This window comes from Hemiscyllium ocellatum, chromosome X (assembly GCF_020745735.1).
Source record: "Hemiscyllium ocellatum isolate sHemOce1 chromosome X, sHemOce1.pat.X.cur, whole genome shotgun sequence".
Classification (NCBI taxonomy): Eukaryota; Metazoa; Chordata; class Chondrichthyes; order Orectolobiformes; family Hemiscylliidae; genus Hemiscyllium; species Hemiscyllium ocellatum.
Genome location: NC_083453.1, coordinates 6,738,133 through 6,764,189, shown reverse-complemented (window position 1 = coordinate 6,764,189; position 26,057 = coordinate 6,738,133). Strand labels below are relative to the sequence as shown.

General features: G+C 45.9%; 1 protein-coding gene across 4 annotated transcripts in view; it reads right to left on the bottom strand.

Annotated features, from left to right (window-relative positions):
• The window catches only part of LOC132805854 (vitamin D3 receptor B-like), a 299,773-nt gene that overhangs the window by 100,192 nt on the left and 173,524 nt on the right, over positions 1 to 26,057 (bottom strand). For all 4 annotated transcript variants that reach the window (XM_060821168.1, XM_060821171.1, XM_060821170.1 and 1 more), the window contains exon 3: positions 24,065 to 24,195. In XM_060821168.1, coding sequence (XP_060677151.1) covers positions 24,065 to 24,195 — 131 coding nt within the window. The remainder of the gene's footprint in view (positions 1 to 24,064; positions 24,196 to 26,057) is intronic.

The window sequence follows — 26,057 nt, the reverse complement described above, 5'->3', positions numbered from 1 at the left end:
GGGTCTGTTTCAACGTGTTTGTTTACAGAACCAGTGGATGAATACCAGGCCTCCAGGAATTCCCAAGCTTGTTTTTATTTAGCCTGTCCCAGTATCATAACATTGTCTCAGTTGAATTGGTGTCCTTTGTTGTCAGTGTGTATTGAAATGAGGGAGTTTCCTACACCTTTCTCCTATGTAGTATTTCTTGCAGTTACTGCCTGGTATTTTATATATCACATTAGTCCTGTATGTTGTGGGTATGGGGTCTTTTGTCCTGGACAGTAGCTGGTGAAGTGTAGCTGTTGGTTTGTGTGCTGTCATTATTCCCAGAGGACGTAGAAATCTCATGGTTAATTCTGAGACATTTCTAATGGTGGCACAGTGGTTAGCACTGCTGCCTCACAGCGCCAGAGACCCAGGTTCAATTCCCGCCTCAGGCACCTGCCTGTGTTGAGTTTGCACATTCTCCCAGTGTCCGTGTGGATTTCCTCCGGCTTCCTCCCACAATCCAAAAATGTGCAGGTTAGGTGAATTGGCCATGCTAAATTGCCTGTAGTGTTGAAGGGCTAAATGTAGGGGAATGGGTCTGGGTGGGTTGCTCTTCGGAGGGTCAGTGTGGGCTTGTTGGGCCGAAGGGCCTGTTTCCACACTGTAAGTAATCTAATGTAGGGTAGGATGATCAGTGTGTTGGGAAGGCGGGGGCAGCACAGTGTCTTCTTGATGCTGTTTGTATGTCACGCATCAGCGGATGAAGCTGATAGGGTTCCCATTATTGGCAAAGACTTTGCATAGGTGTTCCTCTTCTTTTTTGCAGAGTTGTGGGGTGTTGCAGTGCGTTGTGGCTTGTTTAAATAGGGTCTTGCCATAGCTCTGTTTGTGGAGGTTGGAGTGGTTACTGTTGTAAATGAGGATGTGGTCTGTACGTGTAGCCTTTCTGTACATTCTGGTAAGGAATTCACTGTTGTTCATTCGCTCGCTCAACCAGTATGGCTAAGGACAGGAGTTGGTTGCTGTTCTCTTCGTTTCTGGTGAACTTGATGAGATGATGTATACTTTCCAATTTGAACCATTTAATGACAACAAAAATTTCATCCACGTATCGGATCTGGGGGAGGGCTGTGCTTTCTAGTCTTTGCAATTCTGCTTCAGCGATTTGCTTTAGCTAAGCTATTAGAGCATCAGACTGCATGAATTCTAGCACGCCCTGAGGTAACAATGAAAGAAATGTGTAAACTATATTCTGGCTGATCTCCCACACTCAATACAATAATGCAACTGAGGAGAAGGATCAAATGAAAATGACTGACACTATGTCTTTTAATCAGCTGCATTTATGTTTATACTGTGAACTGAAACACAAAACCAGCATTGTACTATAAGTATCAAATTCTAAAGGGCCACGCCACGATTCAAGTTTGTTGGGAGATCCTGAATATTGATTTAAACAAACTTTATAATGTTCTGACAGCATTTGATTGCTGCTTTTCAATATCTCTGTATTTTCTACATAAATCAACCAGGTCAGCAGTAAAACTAAGGAACTGCTGTCCCATTGTACATATTATAGGATATTGGAGAAGGATTCAAAGTGTGTGAGAAGATTTGTAGCTTGGGTGCTCGTTGTGGTTCTGTTCGCCGAGCTGGGAGTTTGTGTTGCAGACGTTTTGTTCCCTGTCTAGGTGACATCCTCAGTGCTTGGGAGCCTCCTGTGAAGCGCTTCTGTGATGTTTCTTTTAAGTTTATACCCCAGAGGGCTGTTCATGGTCAGCTTCTGGATTTTTTCAAGACAAAGGTCAATCGAGTCTCGGAGATTAAAAAGGTTATGGAATAAGGATAGTGCAGGAAAGTGGAGTTGAGGTAAAAGATCAGCCACAGAAACTCTACAGTGTGTAAGCAGGCCATTTGGCATATGGAGTCCACCCTGATGCCACCACACCCCCTACCCTATCCCTGTGACCCTGCATTTCTCACAACTAATCCACCCTCACCTGCACATCCCTGGACATGATGAGCAATTTAGCATGGCCAATTCACAGGGTTGTATGGACCCATTCACGGTAGGTGCTGCAAGATGTGTCAGGGTGTGGACATAGATACCACCATTACGCGTGGGGACACCTCCCACCTTGTACCCATGTGACTCAGCCAACGTTGTCTATTTTATACGTTGTAGGCAAGGATGGCATGGTACATTGGGGAAACCGAGCAAAGGCTACGACAACGGATGAATGGGCACCGCACATTATGGGTGGCACGGTGGCACAGTGGTTAGCACTGCTGCCTTTCGGCGCCTGAGACCCGGGTTCAATTCCCGACTCAGGCGACAGACTGTGTGGAGTTTGCACGTTCTCCCCGTGTCTGCGTGGGTTTCCTCCGGGTGCTCCGGTTTCCTCCCACAGTCCAAAGATGAGCGGGTCAGGTAATTGGCCATGCTAAACTGCCCGTAGTGTTGGGTGGGGGGTGGGTGTAGGGGTATGGGTGGGCTGTGCTTCGGTGGGTCGGTGTGGACTTGTTGGGCCGAGGGGCCTGTTTCCACACTGTAAGTAATCTAAAAAAAACAACAATCAAACAGACAGGAGGGTTCCCTCCCAGCTGGGGAACACTTCAGTGGTCCAGGACATTCAGCCTCGGACCTTCGGGTGACCATCCTCCAAGGTGGGCTTCAGGACAGGCAGCAGAGGACAGTGGCCGAGCAGAGGCTGATAGCTAAGTTCGGTACCCATAGGGAGGGCCTCAACCGGGACCTTGGGTTCATGTCACACTACAGGTGATCATCATGTAATGATGATATGATCATCATAGCACTATACACACACACACAGATACTCCTACACACACACACTCAGACAAACATACACACAGATGCCCACACACACCCTTACAGACACACACACTCACACATGCACTCCCTCACAGATTTAAGACACTCTGCACTCACTACACACACACATACACTTTCTCACACTCACAACCCCCACCCCAGACAGACAGACAGACAGACAGACACACACACACACACAGACAAAGACCCACATGCACACATATATTTTGTGGGGTGTATTTGTACTTGCAGGGTTACATTGTACTTTGCTCAAAAACTGCATGCATTCATGGAGAACTCTGAGCTCAAAAATTGCATGAATTTATGTAAAACTCCATTATCTCACTTTTTAGATTAGAATCAATCTAACCATCATGGCATAGACAGAGAACACAGGGGGCCAACACCTTCAACATATTGTCTAGCTATCACCATTGTTAACAGCTAACCCGAGAATGCAACTTTTTTAAAAAAAGGTTTTGTGATTTACACATGAAAGAAGTGAAACTATCACTGTATTCTAACAGATGAAAGGCTTAACAGACAATCAATTTTTCAATGTATAATTTCAGTTACATCACACTGTAAATGTTTGCTATAAATTCTGTGTGTTACGATCGAGCCCTCCACTACCACCTGATGAAGGAGCGTCACTCTGAAAGCTAGTGTGCTTCCAATTAAACCTGTTGGACTATAACCTGGTGTTGTGTGATTTTTAGCTTTCTACACAGACAGTCACCCTAGGGTGGAATCAAACCTGGCTCCCTGGCGCTGTGAAGCAGCAGTGTTAACCACTGAGCCAATGTGCCACTCCATGATCATATCAAATGGCAGAGTAACCTTGAGGAGCCAAATGACCTACTATTGCAGCTATTTCATCTGAAACCCATATTAACAGGCAGGAAAACACGGATTTAGTAAGGGGAGGTCATGCCTGACAAACCTGTTGGAATTTTTTGAAGAGGTAACAAGTAGGTTAGACCAGGGAAACCCAGTGCATGTGGTCTATCTAGACTTTCAAAAGGCCTTTGATAAGGTGCCACACGGGAGGCTGCTGAGCAAGGTGAGGGCCCATGGTGTTCGAGGTGAGCTGCTGGGATGGATTGAGGATTGGCTGCCTGACAGAAGGCAGAGAGTTGGAATAAAAGGTTCTTTTTCAGAATGGCAGCCTGTGACGAGCGAGTGTCCGGCAGGGTTCGGTGTTGGGGCCACAGCTATTCGCATTATATATTAATGATTTGGATGAAGGGACTGGGGGCATTCTAGCGAAGTTTGCTGATGATACGAAGTTAGGTGGACAGGCAGGTAGTACTGAGGAAGTGGGGAGGCTGTAGAAGGATCTAGACAGGTTGGGAGAGTGGTCCTGGAAATGGCTGATGGAATTTAACGTGAGCAAGTGCGAGGTCTTGCACTTTGGCAAAAAGAATAAAAGCATAGACTACTTCCTAAATGGTGAGAAAATTAGTAAAGCCAAAGCACAAAGGGATCTGGGAGTGCTAGTCGAGGATTCTCTAAAGGTAAACATGCGGGTTGAGTCCGTGATTAAGAAAGCGAATGCAATGTTGTCTCTTATCTCAAGAGGGTTGGAATATAAAAGCAGAGATGTGCTACTGAGACTCTATAAAGCTCTGGTTAGGCCCCATTTGGAATACTGTGTCCAGTTTTGGTCCCCACACCTCAGGAAGGACATACTGGCACTGGAATGTGTCCAGCGGAGATTCACACGGATGATCCATGGAATGGCAGCTCTAACATATGAGGAACAGCTGAGGATCCTGGAATTGTATTCGTTGGAGTTTAGAAGATTGAGGGGAGACTTAATAGAGACGTACAAGATAATACATGGCTTGGAAAAGGTGGACGCTAGGAAATTGTTTCCATTAGGTGAGGAGACTAGGACCCGTGGACACAGCCTTAAAATTAGAGGGGGTCAATTCAGAACAGAAATGCGGAAACATTTCTTCAGCCAGAGAGTGGTGGGCCTGTGGAATTCATTGCCACGGAGTGCAGTGGAGGCCGGGACGCTAAATGTCTTCACTTCAAGGCTGAGATTGATAGGTTCTTGTTGTCTCGAGGAATTAAGGGCTACAGGGAGAACGCTGGTAAGTGGAGTTGAAATGCCCATCAGCCATGATTGAATGGTGGAGTGGACTCGATGGGCCGAATGGCCTTACTTCCACTCCTATGTCTTATGGTCTTAAAACGCCGTTCATGTATTTCCCAGAAACAACTCAAATAAAACTATGCCTCTAATGACTGCAGTACATCCCCAGTTTATGGAAGTGAGTATCAGCTTTTTAACAAGTTGATATTATAGTTTAAATGCTCATATAATCTGACTCCCCCCTTTTCTTCCTTGAGATCTGCTTCCATTTCGGAAGACAGGCTAGTCACCAAATCCCACCGTTACCTGGACTCTACATCCTCACATCCTACCTCCTGTAAGGATTCCATTCATTTTTTTCCAGTTTCTCTGCTTCTATTGCATCTATTCTGCTGTCACCTTCTGCAGGGGGAGGGGGCTAGAAATGTCTACCTTTCTCCTCAATTAAGAATTCTCCACAGGCATGGTTGATAGTGTTATGGACTAGGCCAGACCACTCAAAACCTTCTTAAGCAGGCAGCCCAGACCATAATTTTGCAGTTTGTTTCAGTTAAGTGTACAGTGAAAATGGCTGATAGGTTTTTCAATTCCATTTTCCATCCTTCTCCTCATAACTTTTGATCCCCTTGGCAATCAAGACCTGTTTTAAATATACTCAATGACCTGGCCTCCACAGCCTTCTGTGGCAGTGAATTCCACAGATTCCCCACTCTCTGGCTGAAGACGTTTCTCTTTATCTCTGTTCTAAAAGGTCTTCCCTTTACTCTAAGGCAGTGCCCTCAGGTCCTCACCTCTCAGGTCAATGGAAACATCTTCCCAATGTCCGTTCTGTCCAGGCCGTTCAGTATTCTGTATGTTTCAATCAGATCCCACCCCCCCACCTCCCCATCCTTCTAAACTCCATTGAATATAGTCCCAGAGTCCTCAAATATTCCTCATATGTTAAGCCTTTCATTACTGGGACCATTCTCGTGAACCTCTTCTGCACCCGGTCCAGGGCCAATACATCCTTCCTGAGGTATGAGGCCCAAAACTGTCCCAATTTTGCTCACTCTCAACATGATGCTCCTACCAAAATTTCAGAGATGCATTGAGCTTGAGCCCAATTCTTGATATGCTTTCATCAGGCTGTGCCTGTTTCAGAGAGACTCTTGCAACACTCCTCAGCTGGGAGAGGAATCAATGATGTCCGCTGGGCCTGTGTTTCAATGCTGCATGCGGTCAGGAGGATACAAAAGGAAGAGCAGTGGCATTGCACAGTGCAGGGGAATTGCACTGAGTTGGCAGTCAAAACAACTGTTCAGATGCATGATAAATCAAGATGTATGAAAAATTAAGAATGCTTTGGCTAAATTACAGAGCTGAAAATGTATTGCTGGAAAAGCGCAGCAGGTCAGGCAGCATCCAAGGAACAGGAAATTCGACGTTTCGGGCATAAGCCCTTCATCAGGAATGAGGAAAGTGTGTCCAGCAGGCTAAGATAAAAGGTAGGGAGGAGGGCCTTTGGGGGAGGGGCGATGGAGATGTGATAGGTGGAAGGAGGTCAAGGTGAGGGTGATAGGCCGGAGTGGGGTGGGGGCGAGAGGTCAGGAAGAAGATTGCAGGTTAGGAGGGCGGTGCTGACTTCGAGGGAATCGACTGAGACAAAGTGGGGGGAGGGGAAATGAGGAAACTGGAGAACTCTGAGTTCATCCCTTGTGGTTGGAGGGTTCCCAGGCGGAAGATGAGGCGCTCTTCCTCCAACCGTCGTGTTGTTATGTTCTGGCGATGGAGGAGTCCAAGGACCTGCATGTCCTCGGTGGAGTGGGAGGGAGAGTTAAAGTGTTGAGCCACGGGGTGGTTGGGTTGGTTGGTCCGGGTGTCCCAGAGGTGTTCCCTGAAATGTTCCGCAAGTAGGCGGCCTGTCTCCCCAATATAGAGGAGGCCACATCGGGTGCAGCGGATGCAATAGATGATGTGTGTGGAGGTGCAGGTGAATTTGTGGCGGATATGGAAGATCCCTTGGGGCCTTGGAGAGAGGTAAGGGAGGAGGTGTGGGCGCAAGTTTTGCATTTCTTGCGGTTGCAGGGGAAGGTGCCGGGAGTGGGTTGGTGGGGGGTGTGGACCTGACGAGGGAGTCACGGAGGGAGTGGTCTTTGTGGAACGCTGATAGGGGAGGGGAGGGAAATATATCCCTGGTGGTGGGGTCCGTTTGGAGGTGGTGGAAATGATGGCGGATGATACGCTGTATATGGAGGTTGGTGAGGTGGTAGGTGAGAACCAGTGGGGTTCTGTCCTGGTGGCGGTTGGAGGGGCGGGGCTCAAGGGCAGAGGAGCGGGAAGTGGAGGAGATGCGGTGGAGGGCATTGTCGATTAAGTCTGGGGGGAATCTGCGGTCCTTGAAGAAGGAGGCCATCTGGGCTGTACGATATTGGAACTGGTCCTCCTGCGAGCAGATGTGGCGGAGACGAAGGAATTGGGAATATGGGATGGCGTTTGTACAGGGGGCAGGGTGGGAGGAGGTGTAGTCCAGGTAGCTGTGGGAGTCAGTCGGTTTATAGTAGATGTCTGTGCTGATTCAGTCGCCCGAGATAGAAATGGAAAGGTCTAGGAAGGGGAGGGAGGAGTCTGAGACGGTCCAGGTGAATTTGAGGTCGGGGTGGAAGTGCCGATACAGTCATCGATGTAGCGGAGGAAAAGGTGGGGGGGTGGTGCCAGTGTAGCTGCGGAAGATGGACTGTTCCACATATCCTACGAAGAGACAGGCATAGCTGGGGCCCATGCGGGTGCCCATGGCAACTCCTTTGGTTTGGAGGAAGTGGGAGGATTGGAAAGAGAAGTTGTTCAGGGTGAGGACCAGTTCAGTCAGTCAAAGGAGGGTGTCAGTGGAAGGGTACTGGTTGGTACGACGGGAAAGGAAGAAGCAGAGGGCTTTGAGTTCTTCGTGATGGGGGATGGAGGTGTACAGGGACTGGATGTCCATGGTGAAGATGGATTACAGGGGTCAACTTTTACATGAGATTACGGGCGGCACGGTGGCACAGTGGTTAGCACTGCTGCCTCACAGCGCCAGGGACCTGGGTTCAATTCCCGCCTCAGGCGACTGACTGTGTGGAGTTTGCATGTTCTCCCCGTGTCTGCGTGGGTTTCCTCCGGGTGCTCCGGTTTCCTCCCACAGTCCAAAGATGTGCGGGTCAGGTGAATTGGCCATGCTAAATTGCCCGTAGTGTTAGGTAAGGAGTATATGTAGGGGTATGGGTGGGGTTCGCTTCGGTGGGTCGGTGTGGACTTGTTGGGCCGAAGGGCCTGTTTCCACACTGTAAGTAATCTAATCTAATTAACTATTAATTGAATAGCTGTGGTAAAATCAATTAATTGTTAAATGTGGGATTGAAAGCTAGTCTTCCTATTGGCAATGAAACTGTTGGATTGTTATAGAGTCATAGAGATGTACAGCACGGAAACAGACCCTTCGGTCCAACCAGTCCATGCCGACCAAATATCCTAAATTAATCTAGTCCCATTTGCCACCCTTTGGCCCATATCCCTCTAAACCCTTTCTATTTATATACCCATCCAGATGCCTTTTAAATGGTGCAATTGTACCAGCCTCCATCACTTCCTCTGGCAGCTCATTCTATACACGCACCATCCTCTGTGTGAAAAAGTTGCCCCTCAGGCCCCTTTTAAATCTTTTTCCTTTTACCTTAAACCTATGCCCTCTAGGTTTGGACTCCCTCAACCTGAGAAAAAGACCTTGAGTATTCACCCTATCCATGCTCCTCGTGATTTTATAAACCTCTATAAGGTGACCCCTCAGCCTCCGACGCTCCAGGGAAAACACCCCCAGCCTGTTCAGCCTCTCCCTATAGCTCAAACACGGTAACAACCTTGTAAATCCTTTCTGCACCCTTTCAAGTTTAACAAAATCTTTCCTATAGCAGGGAGACCAGAATTGAGCACAGTATTCCAAAAGTGTCTTAACCAATGTCCTGTACAGCCACACGACATTCCAACTCCTAATGCACTGACCAATAAAGGCAAGCATACCAAATACCTTCTTTACTACCCTGTCTACCTGTGACTCTACTTTCAAGGAACTGTAAAGCCTGCACTCCAATGTCTGCACTCCAACAGTTCGGCAGACTCCCCAAGACCCTACAATTAAGTGTATAAGTCCTGCCCTGATTTGCCTTACCAAAATGTAACATCTCACACTTATCTATATTAAACTCCATCTGCTACTCCTTGGCTCACCAGCCCACCTGATCAAGATCCCATTGCACTTTGGGATAACCCTCTTCACTGTCCACTATCCCAACAATTTTGGTGTCATCTGCAAACTTACTAACTATTCCCCCTATTTTCATATCCAATCACTTACATAAATGACAAAAAGCAGTGAATCCAAATGGCTAGCTCTCCCTGGATTCCATGTGCTCTAACCTTGCTAACCAGTCTACCTTATCGAATGCTTTGCTGAAGTTCATATAGTTCACATCCACCACTCTGTCTTCATTAATCTTCTTGTCAGCTCTGAAGAGTCATCTAGACTTGTAACATTAGTTTGCTCTCTCTCCATGGATGTGATCCTAACCAATCTTTGCGTTTCCAAAATACAAATAGATCCTGTCCCTCAGAATTCCCTCCAACAACTTACCTGTCACTGAGGTCAGGCTCACCAGTCTTTCGTTCCCTGGTTTTTCCTTACCACCTTTCTTAAATAATGGCACCATATTAGCCACCCTCCAGTCTTCCGGCCCCTCACCAGTGGCTATCCATGATACAAGTATCTAGCAAAGTGGCTGTTGTCAAAACCCATCAGATTCACAAATACCCTTTTGAGAAGGAAATTTACTGTCTTTACCCAGTCCAGCCTACAAATTATTTCACTCGACACTAGCCCTTTAAATGGCCAGCATAAAGCTCAGCTGTTCCAAATGGCAACAGCATTTTTGAAAAGAAATTTTAAAAAACAGCTTATGTAATTGGCTATGCACTTTTTGCCTATTTTTGTATTTCATTCAAGTTTTAAGAGGGCAAAGTCATTGCAACACTTTTAATTTCAGTGCAAGATGCCATCAATTTAGTTGCATCGAGCTCTGTTTTTGTTTGTAGACCCAGAGAAAACAAAATATGGGATTAGCTAACAGGCTCTTGTCTTTGTACATATCTACAGACTATTTACTCTGAACAGTCTTTTCTCAACTGTGCTTTATCTAGAAAGACTGAGTAGTACATCAGAACTCTGCAGTTATTGTGCCATAACTCCCAAAATCTTCACACACACATTCTGCACTGGCCCACCCAGGCCCCATCTCAGTCGGGATTAATGGGAACAAGAAAATGACATATTTGGACCAAACCATGTCATATTTTCACACTAGTGACAACTTCTAAATAAAGAAACCATTTCATGAAACCACACAGCCAATACTGCCCAGAGGATTACTGAAACAAAAATACTGACTGAAATTGTATCAAAAGTTATCTCTAAATCACCTGATCACCAACAATTTTCCATTTATTTCTCCGTTGCCTCTGTTCTAATGACACCACCTTCCAACAGGTGCTTCCGATATGTCATCCTTTCCCCTCAGCTGAGAGTTCTCAACCACTCAGATTGACAGCGGCCCCTCTACTCTGCCTGATCAATAGGCTACATTCCTGCTCTCACCTTTCTCTTTCCTCCCCTCATCCTCACTTTCAATCCAGCAATCTCTAAAGGCAACAGATGATCCTCTGCCATTTATGCCAGCTCTAGCCCATTCCTCCATCTGCCACATTTTCCCCTGTGCTTCCCTTTTCAGAATCCAGAAGGGCTCTGTTCCTTTCGGGAAACCCTGCTTCATTCCTCATCACCCCTAACACTTATTTTCTTCCCAACAGCAGCTTCATGTCCAAGCATGGGAGATACATCACCTGATCTTTTATCTCCACTCTTTCCATTGTCCATGACTTTCCATTGTCTATACCACATGCCTTCTTCACTGTCCTATCTACCTGCAACTCCACTTTCAAGGATCTCTGAACCTGCACTCCAAGGTCTCTTTGTTCAGCAACACTGCCCAGGACCTTACCATTAAGTGTATAAGTCCTGCTAAGATTTGCTTTCCTAAAACGCAGCACCTCACATTTATCTGAATTAAACTCCATCTGCCCCTTCTCAGCCCATTGGCCCATCTGGTCCAGATCCTGTTGTAATCTGAGGTAACCCTCTTCGCTGTCCACTACACCTCCAGTTTTGGTGTCACCTGCAAACTTACTAACTATACATTATGCTCACATCCAAATCATTTATATAAACGATGAAAAGTCGTGGACCCAGCACCGACTGGTCACATGCCTCCAGTCTGAAAAACAACCCACCACCACCACCCTCAGTCTTCTACCTTTGAGCCAGTTCTGTATCCAAATGGCTAGTTCTCCCTGTATTCCGTGAGATCTAACCTTGCTAACCAGTCTCCCATGGGGAACCTTGTCGAATGCCTTACTGATGTCCATATAGATCACATCTACCGTTCTGTCCTCATCAATCCTCTTTGTTACTGACTACTAATTTTGTCCCAAAGAAATATCTTTGCTACTCAGGTTAAACTGATTTGGTTTTTAATTGCTGGGTATAAACACGCAAACCTTTCTGAACAAAGATATGATGTTGGCAATTCTCAACTCCTCTGGCACCTCCATGGGAAAACAGAAAAGTGTTCCTGTAATTCCCACATTCTCTTCTCTCAGTATCCTTGGATGCATCTTATCTGGTCCTGGTGCCTTGTCAACTTAAAAGTACCAACCATTTATCACACATTTACTCATCGAATTTGAAAACTTCTAGTTTCCTCATTGCCACTGTGACCTGAGTAGCATTGACCTCCTTGGTAAAGACAGATGTAAAGTATTCACTTCATACCTCAACCATGCCCCTGCCTCCATGTGTACATCCCTTTTCTGGTCCCTAATTGGCCCGACTTATTTTTTTACCACTCTTTTACTGTTTGTGTTACTTGTAGACAACTTTGGGATCCTCCTTTATGTTTGCTGCCAGTCTTTTATTCTGTTTTGTTTTTGCTTTTCTGATTTACTTTTTCTAATAAGAACCTTGATTCCTCTTGATTCTCAATTGTACCTGACACATGCCGCATTTTTTTCTTCTTTATAGAGTCATAGAGATGTAAGCATGAAACTGACCCTTTGGTCCAACTCCTCCATGCCGACCAGATATCCTAAACTAATCTAGTTCCATTTGCCAGCACCCGGCCCATACCCCTCTGAACCCTTCCTATTCACATACCCATCCAGATGCCTTTTTAAATGTTGTAATTGTACCAGCCTCCACCACTTCCTCTGGCAGCTTATTCCACACATGCACCAGCCTCTGTGTGAAAAAGTTGCCCCTTAGGTCCCTTTTAAACCTTCCCCCTCTCACCCTAAACCTATGTCTTTTAGTTCTGGACGACTTGTCATCTAGAGAGCTCTAGATTTGTTTGTCCTACCTTTCCCATTTGAGGGAATATACCTGAACTGCATCTGAACCATCTCCTGTTTGAATACGCTCATTGCTCAGCTACTGGGTAAAAGCAATGACTGCAGATGCTGGAAACCAGATTCTGGATCAGTGGTGCTGGGAGAGCGCAGCAGTTCAGGCAGCATCCAAGGAGCAGCAAAATCGACATTTCGGGCAAAAGCCCTTCATCAGGAAGGGCATCATTGCTCAGTTACAGTTTATCCACCAACCTTCTGTTCCAGTCCATCTGGCCCAGTTCTGTTTTTGCCCCACTGAAGCCAGCTCTCCATCAATTGCTTTTTCTTATGTCATCCTTCACCACTATCCTAAACCTTATGATACAATGATCACTGTCTCCTAAATGTTTCCCTACTGACACTTGATCCACTTGGCCCACTGCATTTCCAAGAACCAGATCTAATAATGTATCCTTTTTGTTGGACTAGACCCATGCTGCTGTAGCAAATTCACCTGAATAAAATCCAAGAACACTTGCCTCTTACATTATAATATCCCAGTCTATTTGGGTAATTAAAGTCTCCTATAATGACTACTCTATTATGTTGGCATCTCTCTCTAACTTCCCTGAAAAAAGCCTCACTTGAAGACCGTTCCGTTAAATAATCCATCCTTATTGCAGGAACTAATTCCTCATTTAATAATGCAATCCTAACTCCCCTTTACACCCTCCCCTGTCTCGCTTGAAGATCCTATATCCTGGAATTTTGAGTTGCCAATCCTGCCCCTCCTCAACCATGTTTGTGATGGCAACAATATCACAATTCCATGTGCCAGTCTATAACCTTTAACAACTTCTCCTTACTCCTTTGTATCTCAACATGGCTGAATTCTCTCTGACTCGGTTCCCTTACCATCTCATGCTGTGTTCCTATTTTACTAAGGTGTTGGGTCCTCTCCCCTTGATGAACTCATTTAAACTCTTTGCACGAGCAAACCCTCCCACAATTGTCCAATTTGTAGAGCTCCCCCCTTCCCCAGAAATGGTTTCAGTGATCCAGGAGTATAAAACCCTCCCTCCTGCACTAAATCATAAGACAGGCATTCATCTACTATATTCTCCATTTTTTTGTACTTGCTAACACATGACACTGGGCAGAATTCAGAGATGACAGCCTTTGAGGACCTGCTTTTTAATTCACTGCCTAGCTTCTTAAACTCTTGATGCAAGACTCATCGCTCATTCTACCTATATCGTTGGTACCAACATGTACCACAAACTTTGGTTCCTCTCCCTTCAGGATGCCCTGCAGCTTTTCAAGGACATCTTACCATGGCACCAGGGAGGCAACACACCATCCTGGAGTAGCATTGGTGGCATCAGAAATGCCCGGCTACACCCCTCACAGTTGAGTTTCCGACTGCTATTTTCCTCAGACTCTTGCTGCTCCCTCCTTGTGCAGCTAAGCTACCTGAAGTGTCAGAACCCTTATCCTTGCTGCATTCCCCAGTGGAAGTCACACTGTCACCATTTTCCAATACAGAAAAATGGTTACCAAGTGGGACTTCCTCTAGTGCTTCCTGTATTCCTGCCTGGCCCCTTTCCTCTGCCTATCTCTTTTTAGTTCACTCATGGGATGAGGACATCACTGGCTAGACCAGCATTTATTGCCCATCCCTAATTTCGCAGACTGCAGTGAAGTGTCAAACACATTTCTGTGGGTTTGGAGTCACATGTAGGCCAGACCAGGTAAGATGGCAGATTTCCTTCCCTCCAAGGCATTAGTGAACCAGATGGCTTTTTCTGACAACGGTTTTGTGATCATTATTAGACCCTTAATTTCAGATTCTTTACTGAATTCAATTCCACCATTTGCCATGGCAGGATTTGAACCCAGGTCCCCAGAGCATTACAATCATACAGCCACCTAGCACGAAAACTAACCCTTCAGTCCAAATTGTCCATGCCAATTGCATTTCCCAAACTACAGTTGCCTGTGGCACTTGCCTGCGTTTGCCCATGTCCCTTTCCAATCCATGTACCTGTCCAAATCTACTTTAAATATTGTCACTGTGCCTGCATCTACCACTTCCTCTAGCAGTTCATTCCACATATTAGATTAGATTAGATTAGTTCCAGTGTGGAAACAGGTCCTTCAGCCCAATAAGTCCACACCGACCCGCCGAAGCGCAACCCACCCAGACGCATTCCCCTACATTTACCCTTTCACCTAATACTACTGTGTGAAAAGGTTGCCCCTCAGGTCCCTTTTTAAATCTTTCTCTCCTCATCTTGTGCCCTCTAGTTTTGATCTCCCCTATCCTAGGGAAAATACCTTATCCATGCCCCTCATGATATTATGAACCTCTATAAGGTCACCCCTCAACCTTCTTCATCCAGTGAAAAAGGTCCCAGCCTATTCAGTCTCTCCCTCTAACCCAAGTCTCCCAGTCCCAGCAACATCCTTGTAAATCTTCTGAACCCTCTCCAATTTGCTAATATCCATCCTGTAGCAGGGTGACCAGAAATGTACACAGTACTCCACAAGTGGCCTTACTTGCATCCTATATAACCTCAACATGACATCCCAACTCCTATACACAATGGTCTGAGCAATGAAGGCAAATGTCTTAACCACTCTGTCTACCTGTGATATAACCTTCAAAGAAATATGTACCCGAACTCCTAGGTCTCTCTGCTCATCAACATTACCCAGGGCTCCACCATTAACTATATAAGCCCTGCCCTTGTTTATCTTACCAAAATGCAAAGCCTCACATTTACCCAAATTAAACTCCCATCTACCACTCTTCAGCCCACTGAACCAACTGATCAAGATTGAGGTGGCTCGGTGATTAGCACTGCTGCCTCACAGCACCAAGGACCCAAGTTCAATTCCAGCCTTGGGCAACTGTCAGTGTGGAGTTTGCACATTCTGCCCGTGTCTGTGTGGGTTTCCTCCAGGTTTCCTCTCACAGTCCAAAGATGTGCAGGTCAGGTGAAATGGCCATACTAAGTTGTCCAAAGTTGTTAGGTGCATTAGTCAGAGGGGGGGTGGGTTACTCTTCGGAGGGTCAGTGTGGACTTGTTGGGCCGAAAGGCCTGTTTCCACACTGTATATGACAAACAACAGTGAATCCAGCACTGATCCCTGCAGAACAGTGCTGGTCACAGGCAGAGTTTCTGGATTAATAGACTAGCAATAATACCACTAGGCCATTGCCTCCCTAGCTCCTATCTACCTACAGCTTCTCAGAATGCAGGGTGACTACCTTAGCAAACATATTATTCATATTGCCTTTAGTCTCCAACTGACACTCAAGTTCCAAAGTTCGACACTAAAACTGTTCGAATTGGCAGCACGTCCTACAGATGTAGTGATCATTCAGACTCCTGGGAACATCTAGGAATTCCCACATGCTGCAGATGGTAGAATATAGTGGCTTGGGCTCCCATCATATTCATTTAAAATCAAAGAAATTTACAGATAGGATTACTAATAAGAAAAAGAGATAAACTCTTACCTATAGAAACTTTGCAAAAAGTTTAAACAATACTAAAAATATTATAAAACAGTATCACAGTGACAATCTAGGCAGTAAGCCAAATACAACTCGTGCTAGGGATTTCTGTTTTTGTGCTCCTAGTCTCCAATATTCCTGTCCATTGAAGTGAATAAGGGAAAATTGCTGCTGATGATCTCAGAAATGGAACTCTAGCCTATGCCTTTGGAAATTTTAGAAACCATTTTTCGCAAGCAATACAACTCACAAGAAAATAAACATTACAACATTTGAGGGGAAAAAGTCTTTAGAAAAATATAAATGTAGAGATTCTTGAATAGGAATAATGTGGAGAAGGTGCCGTTGCTGGACTGGAGTGGACAAAGTTAAAAATCACACGACAACAGGTTAAAGTCCAACAGATTTATTTGGAAGCACGAGCTTTCGGGGTGCTGCTCCTTCTTCAGGTAGCTAGTGGAGTAGGATCATAGGACACAGTATTTATAGCAAAAGATCATAGTGTCATACACTGACGCGATATATTGAACAAACCTAGATTGCTGTTAAGTCTTTCATCTTTTAGAATGGGCTGCAGGTTTCAATTCGTTAATATGCAAATCCCAGAACGTCTTTCAAGCCACGTTCTTGAGATATCAACCCCACACATACACACTCTACCCCACCACCAACCACCCCCTACACTCTCCATCGCATGCACACACACATATGGGGTGAATTTGCATCTGCAAAATTCTATTCGTAGATACATTCTATTTTGTTAAAATAGCATACAATCTGTAGGCAGTCAATATTTTTTATAATTTATGTGACATTTTATAAATTCCTATTTTGGAAATAGAACAAGTCTGACTCAAGATTGGAATACATGCAGACTCTAACCTCACACCTTTAATGCTGAGATATCACCTTTTTTAAATATAAAACCTTAACTTAAATTAGATTACTTACAGTGTGGAAACAGGCCTTTCGGCCCAACAAGTCCACACCGACCCGCTGAAGCGCAACCCATCCAGACCCATTCCCTTGCCCCTAACACTACAGGCAGTTTAGCATGACCAATTCACCTGACCTGCACATTTTTGGAATGTGGGAGGAAACCCACACAGACACGGGGAGAATGTGCAAACTCAACACAGACAATCGCCTGAGGCGGGTAATGAACCCAGGTCTCTGGCAGTGTGAGGCAGCAGTGCTAACCACCGTGAGGGTGGGCACAGTGGCTAGCACTGCTGCTTCACAGCACCAGGGTCCCAGTTTCGATTCCAGCCTCGGGTGACTGCTGTGTGGAGTTTGCACATTCTCCCCGTGTCAGCGTGGATTTCCTCCCAGAGTCCAAAGGTGTGCAGGTCAGGTGAACTGGCCATGCTAAATTGCCAATAGTGTTAGGTGCATTAGTCAGAGGGAAATGGGTCTGGATGTGTTACTCTTCAGAGGGTCGGTGTGGACTGGTTAGGCTGAAGGGCCCGTTTCCAGACTGTAGGACTCTAATTGGAAACTTATCTCAGGAATGTGACTTGAAAGAAGAATTGAATGCCAGATATTTGAAAAGGTATGCAGCCCTCACAACTGGGGCATTAGTGACACCGGCAGAAAGCCAACAGTGAGTCTGTCTAGCATCCTGGTTAGAAAGGTATAAATCAATAAGGGTGTCATTTATACAAAAGGTTAAATGGAAGCAAAACATTGTGGGCGAGAAAAGGAAAATAGCAAACAATGTCTATTTGTCATCTGTCAAACTTTATCATCAGTAAAACACATTTGTTATACAGAAACTGCAACATTCTTTGAATCCTATTTGTTAATGATAACACTTTCCTCCCCACTTATCAGATCAAATACTGGAGTTCAAACTGTGCAGAGTACCAGCACTTTTAAAAGATTAAACAGAACCCCACAACGGGATGTTGCAACAGTACAGGATTAGCATTTCCAATGCTCACCTAGTGTCTTGCTGCTAGTGTGGGTTTTTTTTGACCTTCTTGTTTTATCAGAGAGAAAAAAAACCTCACCCATCAGCTTATCTTTTACTAATGTTATTAATTTCTGGCCAGAGTTAATGTATGTTAAATGCACATCCACTCGCTCCATCTTAATCCCATGTCAAAAGATACATTCAATAGAGCTAGTCAGGCGTCAACAGGGCTCCAAATTTTAAAGAAAGCAAAATCAAGCCTGTTCAGCATCCAACATCTCTATTCAGGCAGCAGCTTGAAGGCATTGACAACAAAGGTCTCGTCCCTTTTGGGTGTATCAGGGACACATAAATAGCAAGTGAGTGCAGCAGAGAATTTATGGGCTGAATTTTCAACCCCCACTACCCAAGTTAGGATCAGATATGGTGGAAGGGGCACCAGCTATTACATCCATTTTGAGATTCTGTGTGTGATAGTGTCAACCAGGATAAGAGGAGAGTGGGATGGGAATTCTGCTGTCCTCCTCATTCCACTCCCAAGCATCCCAGATGTCCACCTATTTTGAACAACGTGCTTCCCCCCCAACCCTGTCTTCCAAACAGCCCTCCACTGCACCTCCTCAACTTCCCAACCCTCTCTGCCTTCCACAAGGACCGTTCCCCTTTGCCAATCGTTGGTTCCCATCACTTTCTCCACCAACAACCCCCCAACCCTCCTCAACCTGCCACCACACCACCCCCCTCACCCCCAAAAAGCCCCTCCAGGTGAGACAGAGGTTCACCTGCCTCTCTTCCAACCTAGTTCACTGCATCGGGGCTCCTGATGTGGTCTTCTCTACATCAGGGAGACTGAACATAAACTTGGGGAATGGCTCACCGAGTGTCACAGCCGGGCCTGCGGAGGCTGACCGGACCTCCCAGTCCCCGTCCATTCCAATTCCCCCTTCCCACTCCCTCTCTGACATGACCATCCTCGGCCTCCTCCATTGCCACAACGAACCAAACTGCAAATTGGAGGAACAACACCTCACCTTCCGCCGAGCCAGCCTCCAGCCCAGAGGACTCAACATGGAGTTCTCCAATTTCAAATAACCCCCCTTCCCATCCCCAGACTTCCTTTCCAGCCCCTCCCCCTCCCTTCCATTCCTCTGATCGATCCTTCCTTCCAGCTACCAACCAGACCCATTCCTCCCATTGACCAATCAGGTCCTACCCTCTACCTATCTTCACTTATCCCTAACTCACCATCTTGCACACCGCACCCCCCCCCACCCCCTCCATCTGTAGCTCCTCTTATACCCATCCCCAGTCCTGAAGGGGTTACACCTGAAATGTTGACCTCTCCACCTCCTGATGCTGCCTGGCTTGCTGGGTTCTTCCAGCCTCCTGCCTGTCTATCAGGATCAATTCCAGCCTTGGGTAACTGTCTTTGTGGAGTTTGCAGGTATTCAGAAGGTGAGAGATGGGGAAAACTGTCCAAACACCAGAACGCATGCAGAACCTACTCCTACTACAGAAATGGGGTGGGAGTTGATGTCACAGAGCATGTCCAGGGGGTGAAAAGTCAATAAGCTTTGCTTTTTGCCTCTGAGGCCTCCAAGGCAATTTTCCAGTCCAGAGTCTGCACCACGGAGCGTGATGAGATGTGCTTGCACAAGGATGGTTCACCAACATAATCTCAGTCTGACATCTGGAGGATTGGCAAGTCCTTTTATGCCAGTCTGTCTGGCATGAAGTCCACAGACAGCACAGCTTCCCAGTCGTTCCTATCCTCTACCACAGAGATCTTCAACAAAAACACGTGGGAGAGGCCGGATCAGCCGTTATCTCAAGATAAGCTGACCAAGGCCCTTGTGTCCTTAGAAAAGGATGAAGCTCCCAGAAGCAATGGCTTATTGGCAGAGTTGTATTCGGCATTGCGGGACTTGATTGGCCAGAACCCACGGGACAGTACGACACGGTGCTTCTGGCTGGTAGCCTGTGCAAATCTATGACGAAAGATTATCACCCTCATCTACAAAGGGAAGGGGTAGAGGGAGAAACTGAGAAATTGGCGACCAGTTTCACTGTTGAATGCAAATGACAAAATCCTGTTTGTGTGTTGTATAGAGCCTTTTGCTGAGTCCATTTGGAAGGACGCGAGTCTGAGAGGGGTAACCTATGTCAGGCAGCAGAAGCAAGCAAGTCAAAGCCTCCCTGTGTATGGAAGACGTTGCAGTTTCCTGCTCGGATCCACTGCCGGTACATAGACTCATGGGTGTCTGTGACCATTCCTGAGGCCAGTTTGAGCTGAAGGTAAATTGAGGCAAGAGCAAGGCTGTGTTTTTTTGGAACTGAGCTGACCAATCCTTTATTCACTTCACCGCCAGGACAGACTACCTGAACACGAAGGGGAGGAGATGGCCTCATGGTATTATCGCTGGACTGATAATCCAGAGACCGAGATAATGTTCTGGGGACCTGGGTTCAAATCCCACCATAGCAGATAGTGGAATTTGAATTCAATAAAATTCTGGAATTAAGAATCTTAGGATGACCATGAAACCCGTTGTTTGATTGTCAGAAAAACCCATCTGGATCACGAATGCCCTTTAGAGAAGGAAACTGCCATCCTTACCTGGTCTGGCCTGCATGTGACTCCAGACCCACAGCAGTGTGTTTGACTTTTAACTGCCCTCTGGACAATTACAGATGGCAATGCATGCTGGTCCAGCCAGTGACGCCCTCATCCCAAGAACAGACAAATAAAACAAATGGTTTAGTGGAGCTGGGACATGCGCAAAATCCTGGGAGGACTGCGTTGCCAAGATGGGTCAGAAATAGGTTTTTTCGGAACACCACTTCCTCTCCATTGCAGGTAAAAACCTGGTCATCAGGTGAGAGGCACTCCCTCAACTCTTCTACATGGTGGAGATTTGGCTCATTCCCTGAAACTGCGCCGTTGCAATCTCACAAACCACCTTCTACTTCATGTGGAGGTCCGCAGGGACAAAACACACAAGGATGTGGATGGAGTGGGGAGGACGAACATACCAAACACCACCCTCATCCTGATGGCCACCTTTGTGTGTGGCTGCATCAAGCTGTGTGTTGACCCTCGGTACACAAACACCAAGTCTCACTACGTACACCTGTCCCCGGTGTTGCAAAGGATGGGCCTGACCTCGTTGCCGTGAAGCGCTCCAAGTAATTGGGCCATTCCGTATCGCCTGTCCTGCGTGGAGAAATTTAAAAAGGGAAACCCCTTTGACCACAAGCCCATCAGGATGTGGTCAGCCCGTAGTGTCCTCGAGACCCCGCGGGTAAAGGAGAGAGTGCATCCTGTCGTGTGGTTTCCTGAGCAGAATGTCAAAGTCATTTGGCAGAACGCCGCATTTCCAGAACTTTCTAACAAGTACCAAGACATTGCTCGGCTGGTGGTGAAAAGGACACTACCTGTGGGATCCTTTACCTACAGCCAGTTGGTCTGCCCCGCCACACACTGTCTCCAAAGTGGCTGTGAGGAGGGGGGGGAGCGGGTTGAGACTGCCTCCCATCACCTTCTGGAACGGGTGTTTGCAAAGGAAATCTGGAGAAAGATGCAGTGGGTTCTGTTGAAGTTCGTCCCAAGTAGCTCTTGTGACTCTGTGTTCTCCGGTCTGTTCCCCAGGACGCACACTGAGACAAACATCGACTGCGCCTGGAGGACCATCAACACGGTGAAAGATGCATTTTGGTCGACTTGAAACTGTTGGTTTGCCAGAGTAAGGAGTTGACCCATACCAAGTGTCGCAGACTGGCACATTCCAAGGTCCCAGACCACGTGCTGGGGGACGCATGGAAGCTTGGGGCAGCTGCAGCCAAGTTGCAGTGGGGAAACACTATTGTCTGTGGTTTTCTGAAGTTAGATGGCAGCAAGGATTGAATTGAATTGAATTAGTTTTATTGTCAAAAGTAGTCAAATCAGTAGTAAGAAGTTTGTAACTCACCACTTCCAGCTATCTAGGTACAGAGAACTAACCTGTGGGAAGAAACACCTTTCACTCTCCGCACCAACCTCCCTCTGCCCCACTCACTGCCTGTCTGACCGACCCCAGAGAACTGTCCCAACTCACCTCTCCTCTGGGGCCTTTAGCGGCAGTTCTGGTCTGGAGACTACTGCTGACAGCATGGTAGCACCATTCCCAGTGAGACTGCTGGGACTGAAGAGCTGTTGGCCCTCAGATTGGCAGGCAGCTCTTGAAAGAAGGATCTTCACCTTTTGGAAACCCCAAGTGCAGGCAGCTGATCACCTGATTCCATTAATTTTGTTGGGACTCCTGAAAATGGCCATAGCAGAGGATGGTACTGGCTAACCAGTAAGGGGACAGGATCACCACCACAGCCATTACAATTCAGTTCATTGTACCACTTCACTTTATTGCCCATGCAGAAAATTCTGTCTGGAAATTCATTTTGGGTACATTGCTTGTTCATTGAAAAATTACAAAGAAGCCAGTGATAACAATATAGAAAATAGTTTTTCACAGAATTAAGGTTAATTAAAATATGCATTGAAAGAATTCTGGTGTAATTGAATAATCAGTCAGTGAATCAACCCTAAGTATGTATCCTTGTCCACACATTAGCTTCTGTTCAAACTTATTATGGGGAGGCAATAAACAAGCCCAGGATCCAATTGATTCTGCATTGGAGGGATGTAGCCTTTTCCTTCAACACACCCAACAGTAATACTGAGACATGGGGTAATTCTCATTGTCGATGGCACTCTTACCAAAATTCTTAGAGCAGATGACATCAAGGAAGACCAGCTCATCAAATACCTTTTCTATCTGGTTTAGTCAGCTTAAAGTTTGCTTCGCTAAGACAGCCATACCAAGCAAGGCTTTCAAATTGGATAACAACTACAGCCAAATAAAAGAGTTTCACGTTTGTCAGATCAAATTGGAAAAGAGTTTAATTTTCAAAGACATTAAAGCTATGTCTGTCTCCTGGCCTTGTGCATTACTTTCTCCAACTCAATCTACATACTCATAGACATCAAGGGTGCAATTTACCCCTTCCTGGAGGTGGTGAGAAGTAGGCAAGTATGGTGCCAGGGTCAACTCACCCTTTGTCACCATCTTATCAATTGCATTCTGGGTGAGCTGTTTCATTGAGTCATTCAGCATGGAAACACACTCTTCAGTCCAACCAGTCCATGCCGATCATAATCGCAAACTTCGCTGGTCCCACCTGCCTGCGCCTGGCCCATCTCCCTCCAAACCTTTCCTATTTCTGTACTTATCCAAATGTCTTTTAAACGTTGTAACTGTCCCTGCATTCACCACCTCTTCAGGAAGTTCATTCTACACACAAACTACTTTCTGTCTAAAAAAATTGTCACTCATGTCTTTTTTAAAGATTTCTCCTCTCACCTTAATAATATGGTTCATTGGTGACTTTCTTGACCTGCCACCAATTAAGGTCCTTAATTGTTTAATTGATGATCACTTAAGGGTCTCAATTCACCAACTCCCTGGCAGACAATTAAAATGAAAAATGTGTTGCTGGAAAAGCGCAGCAGGTCAGGCAGCATCCAAGAAGCAGGAGAATCGATGTTTCTCCTTGGATGCTGCCTGACCTGCTGCACTTTTCCAGCAACACATTTTCAGCTCTGATCTCCAGCATCTGCAGTCCTCACTTTCTCCTAGACAATTAAGATGGCCAATTTCCTGACTGGAAAATCAGGGTAACCTGTCTGCTGGGAAGGGGCACTCCAACTGCTCAAATTCAGGAGGTTTTGGAGTCCATGGTGGGGGCAAGGGGATAGGCTCTGGAAGCCACACCCTTGCCTCCATCTTACCCCCACCCCATGCTCAACCCTCACTCTGTGAGAAGCATATTAAAATGACTTATTGTCACTACATCCCCCAGGACAGAAGATTCAATAGGCAGCCCTTAGGACTGAGAAACTTTCAGCCTCTGATTGACTAGCAGCTTCTGACTACCCAGATGTCAGTGTCGAGGCTTGAGATGGCATGAGAAATCTGCCCTGCTCACCTGTTGACACTTAATGGCCTACTTGGTGTTTGATATAAGTTAGCTTAGCAATAGGTGTAGTGTGCTTGGCACTACTGAACACACCCACTTCTCACTTTGACCAATCATGGGAAATTGCACCATAGATATTTAGATATTTTAACATGCACATGATTATTTTAAATTGTATCTATCAAGAACAAGCTGAACTGGGTATTTTTCATTCATAAATTCAGTTTCATTCAAAGTTTCTCCTGTGTCCCAAGTGCAATGACTTACATTCTTTCATCATGCCAATATCCTGACATCGCTTGAGTCTACATGCTTGACAATGTCTTCTGTTATCCTTTGTAATTGAGCAGTTGCCATTAAAAGGACAGGTGAAATTGGCCTTTTTCTTCATGCTTCTCCTAGTGAGGGTGGAAATATAAAAAAAAATTAGTGACTAAGATTATAACTACATAATTAAAAAGGACAGGTGCAGACCACACTAATTTCATTCTTTGAAGACTGTGACTTCAATTTTGGAAAATAAAGAAAGTCAAGGTACCAGCAATCAGGAAGTATCAACAATTAAACAAGGCTGGCTGCCTTGAAATGTGCTGATGGAAGCAAACACCAATTCTCCAGATTTCAGCGGAAGCATCAAGTGGACGCAGCAGCAAAACACATCAGGGAGAAGAGGAACATCCAGCGCCCTCTGGTGGGCTGCATGTGAGTGAGTCCAATTGAAATGCAAAACTACCAGTTGCTCAAAGCTTGATGGGAAGGAATTGTATTGATGTAATAATATCTCATAACGTCTCAAAGTTCTTTACAATGATGCTGTTACTGCTGGGAGAGTAGACTGCAATAGCTAAAAACATCTGCTCAATATAACAGACAAATGCAAGTGGTGCCTCATTTCAACAAACTACAATGTGGCAAATTGTCAACTCACTATTGCTTAATATCATCCCTATGACAAATGTCTCTAGTTTCATGCAGAGTTAAGCCTATTTGCAAAACTGGCACCTTCCCACGCAATCGCAGAAGGTTTAGCACCTGCTTGTTTACCTCATCCCTCTTCACGAGCCAAGGCCCCAGGCATACCTTCCAGGTGAAGCTGTGATTTACCCTTACAGTACTTCATTCAATCTAGTCAACTGTACTGATTATTTACAGTGTGGTCTCTTTGAAACTGTGAAGACAAAACACAGGCTGGGCAACCACTTTGTAGTACACCTACGCTCTGTCCGCAAAAAACGACCCCTGAGCTCCAGTTGCTTGCCACTGTGTTCCCCCACCAATATTTCTGTTGCAGACTTGCTGCAGCGTTCCAGTGAACCTCTGCACAAGCTCAAAAGATGATACCTTATTTTCCACTTGGGGCCCCTGCAGCCTCTACCACTTGACATTGAGTTCAGTAACTTTCGAGCTGTATTCTAAAGTAATGATTGTAACGAGGTCAGCCAGGTGGATACCATAGGATGAGTTTTCTGATTAGAACTGTTAATCTGGTCCAATCAGGGTGCCTGGTTGACAAAAAAAAACACAGAAGCGTAAGCATGGCTCTGTGGAGCGATGGAAAGCACACTGGACTTCAATATCATTCCTCAGGCTGCTATTCAAAGGTTGCGAAATCACATCCCACCAGGATCGATTTTCAGTTCAATTCTTTGTAAAAACCTTCTTCTCAGTTTTTGGTTGCAGTTCAGTCCCACGCTCCTGGAGAAGGAGCATGCAGTGTCCACCAACACCCTGGAGTTGTTCAGGGGGAGGTGGGCACCGCAGGGAATGGCGTATATTATTTCCAACTCTATTTTGATTTAATCCCTGCCCTCCCCTTCACTGTTTGATCACACAGCATTGCCCTTCGATGTGAAGGGCACTGCTTGTCACAGGCCACTCGGGTTTTTCTTTTCTTCCTGGTGGTGGGAATTGAATAAAGGTTCATACACCTTGATTAAAAAAAATAAACACACTGGAGAGTCAGATATCCTGTTCACTGAGAGCTGGCTCTGAGGGAGCTGGATCAGTGTGAAGGACTTCCACGTGTAAATAAAGGGTGACTTGGTGACGGGATACCGGCCTCTGCAGAGGTATTTCACTCCCCAGAACCCTTTGATCCCATTACTCATCAAGAATCCATCTACCTCTGTCTTAAATACACTCAATGACTTGGCCTCCACAGTCCCTTGTGGCAATGATTTTCACAGATTCTCCACCCTCTGGCTGAAGAAATTCCTCCTCATCTCAGTTCTGAAGGGTCGTCCCTTCACTCTGAGGCTGT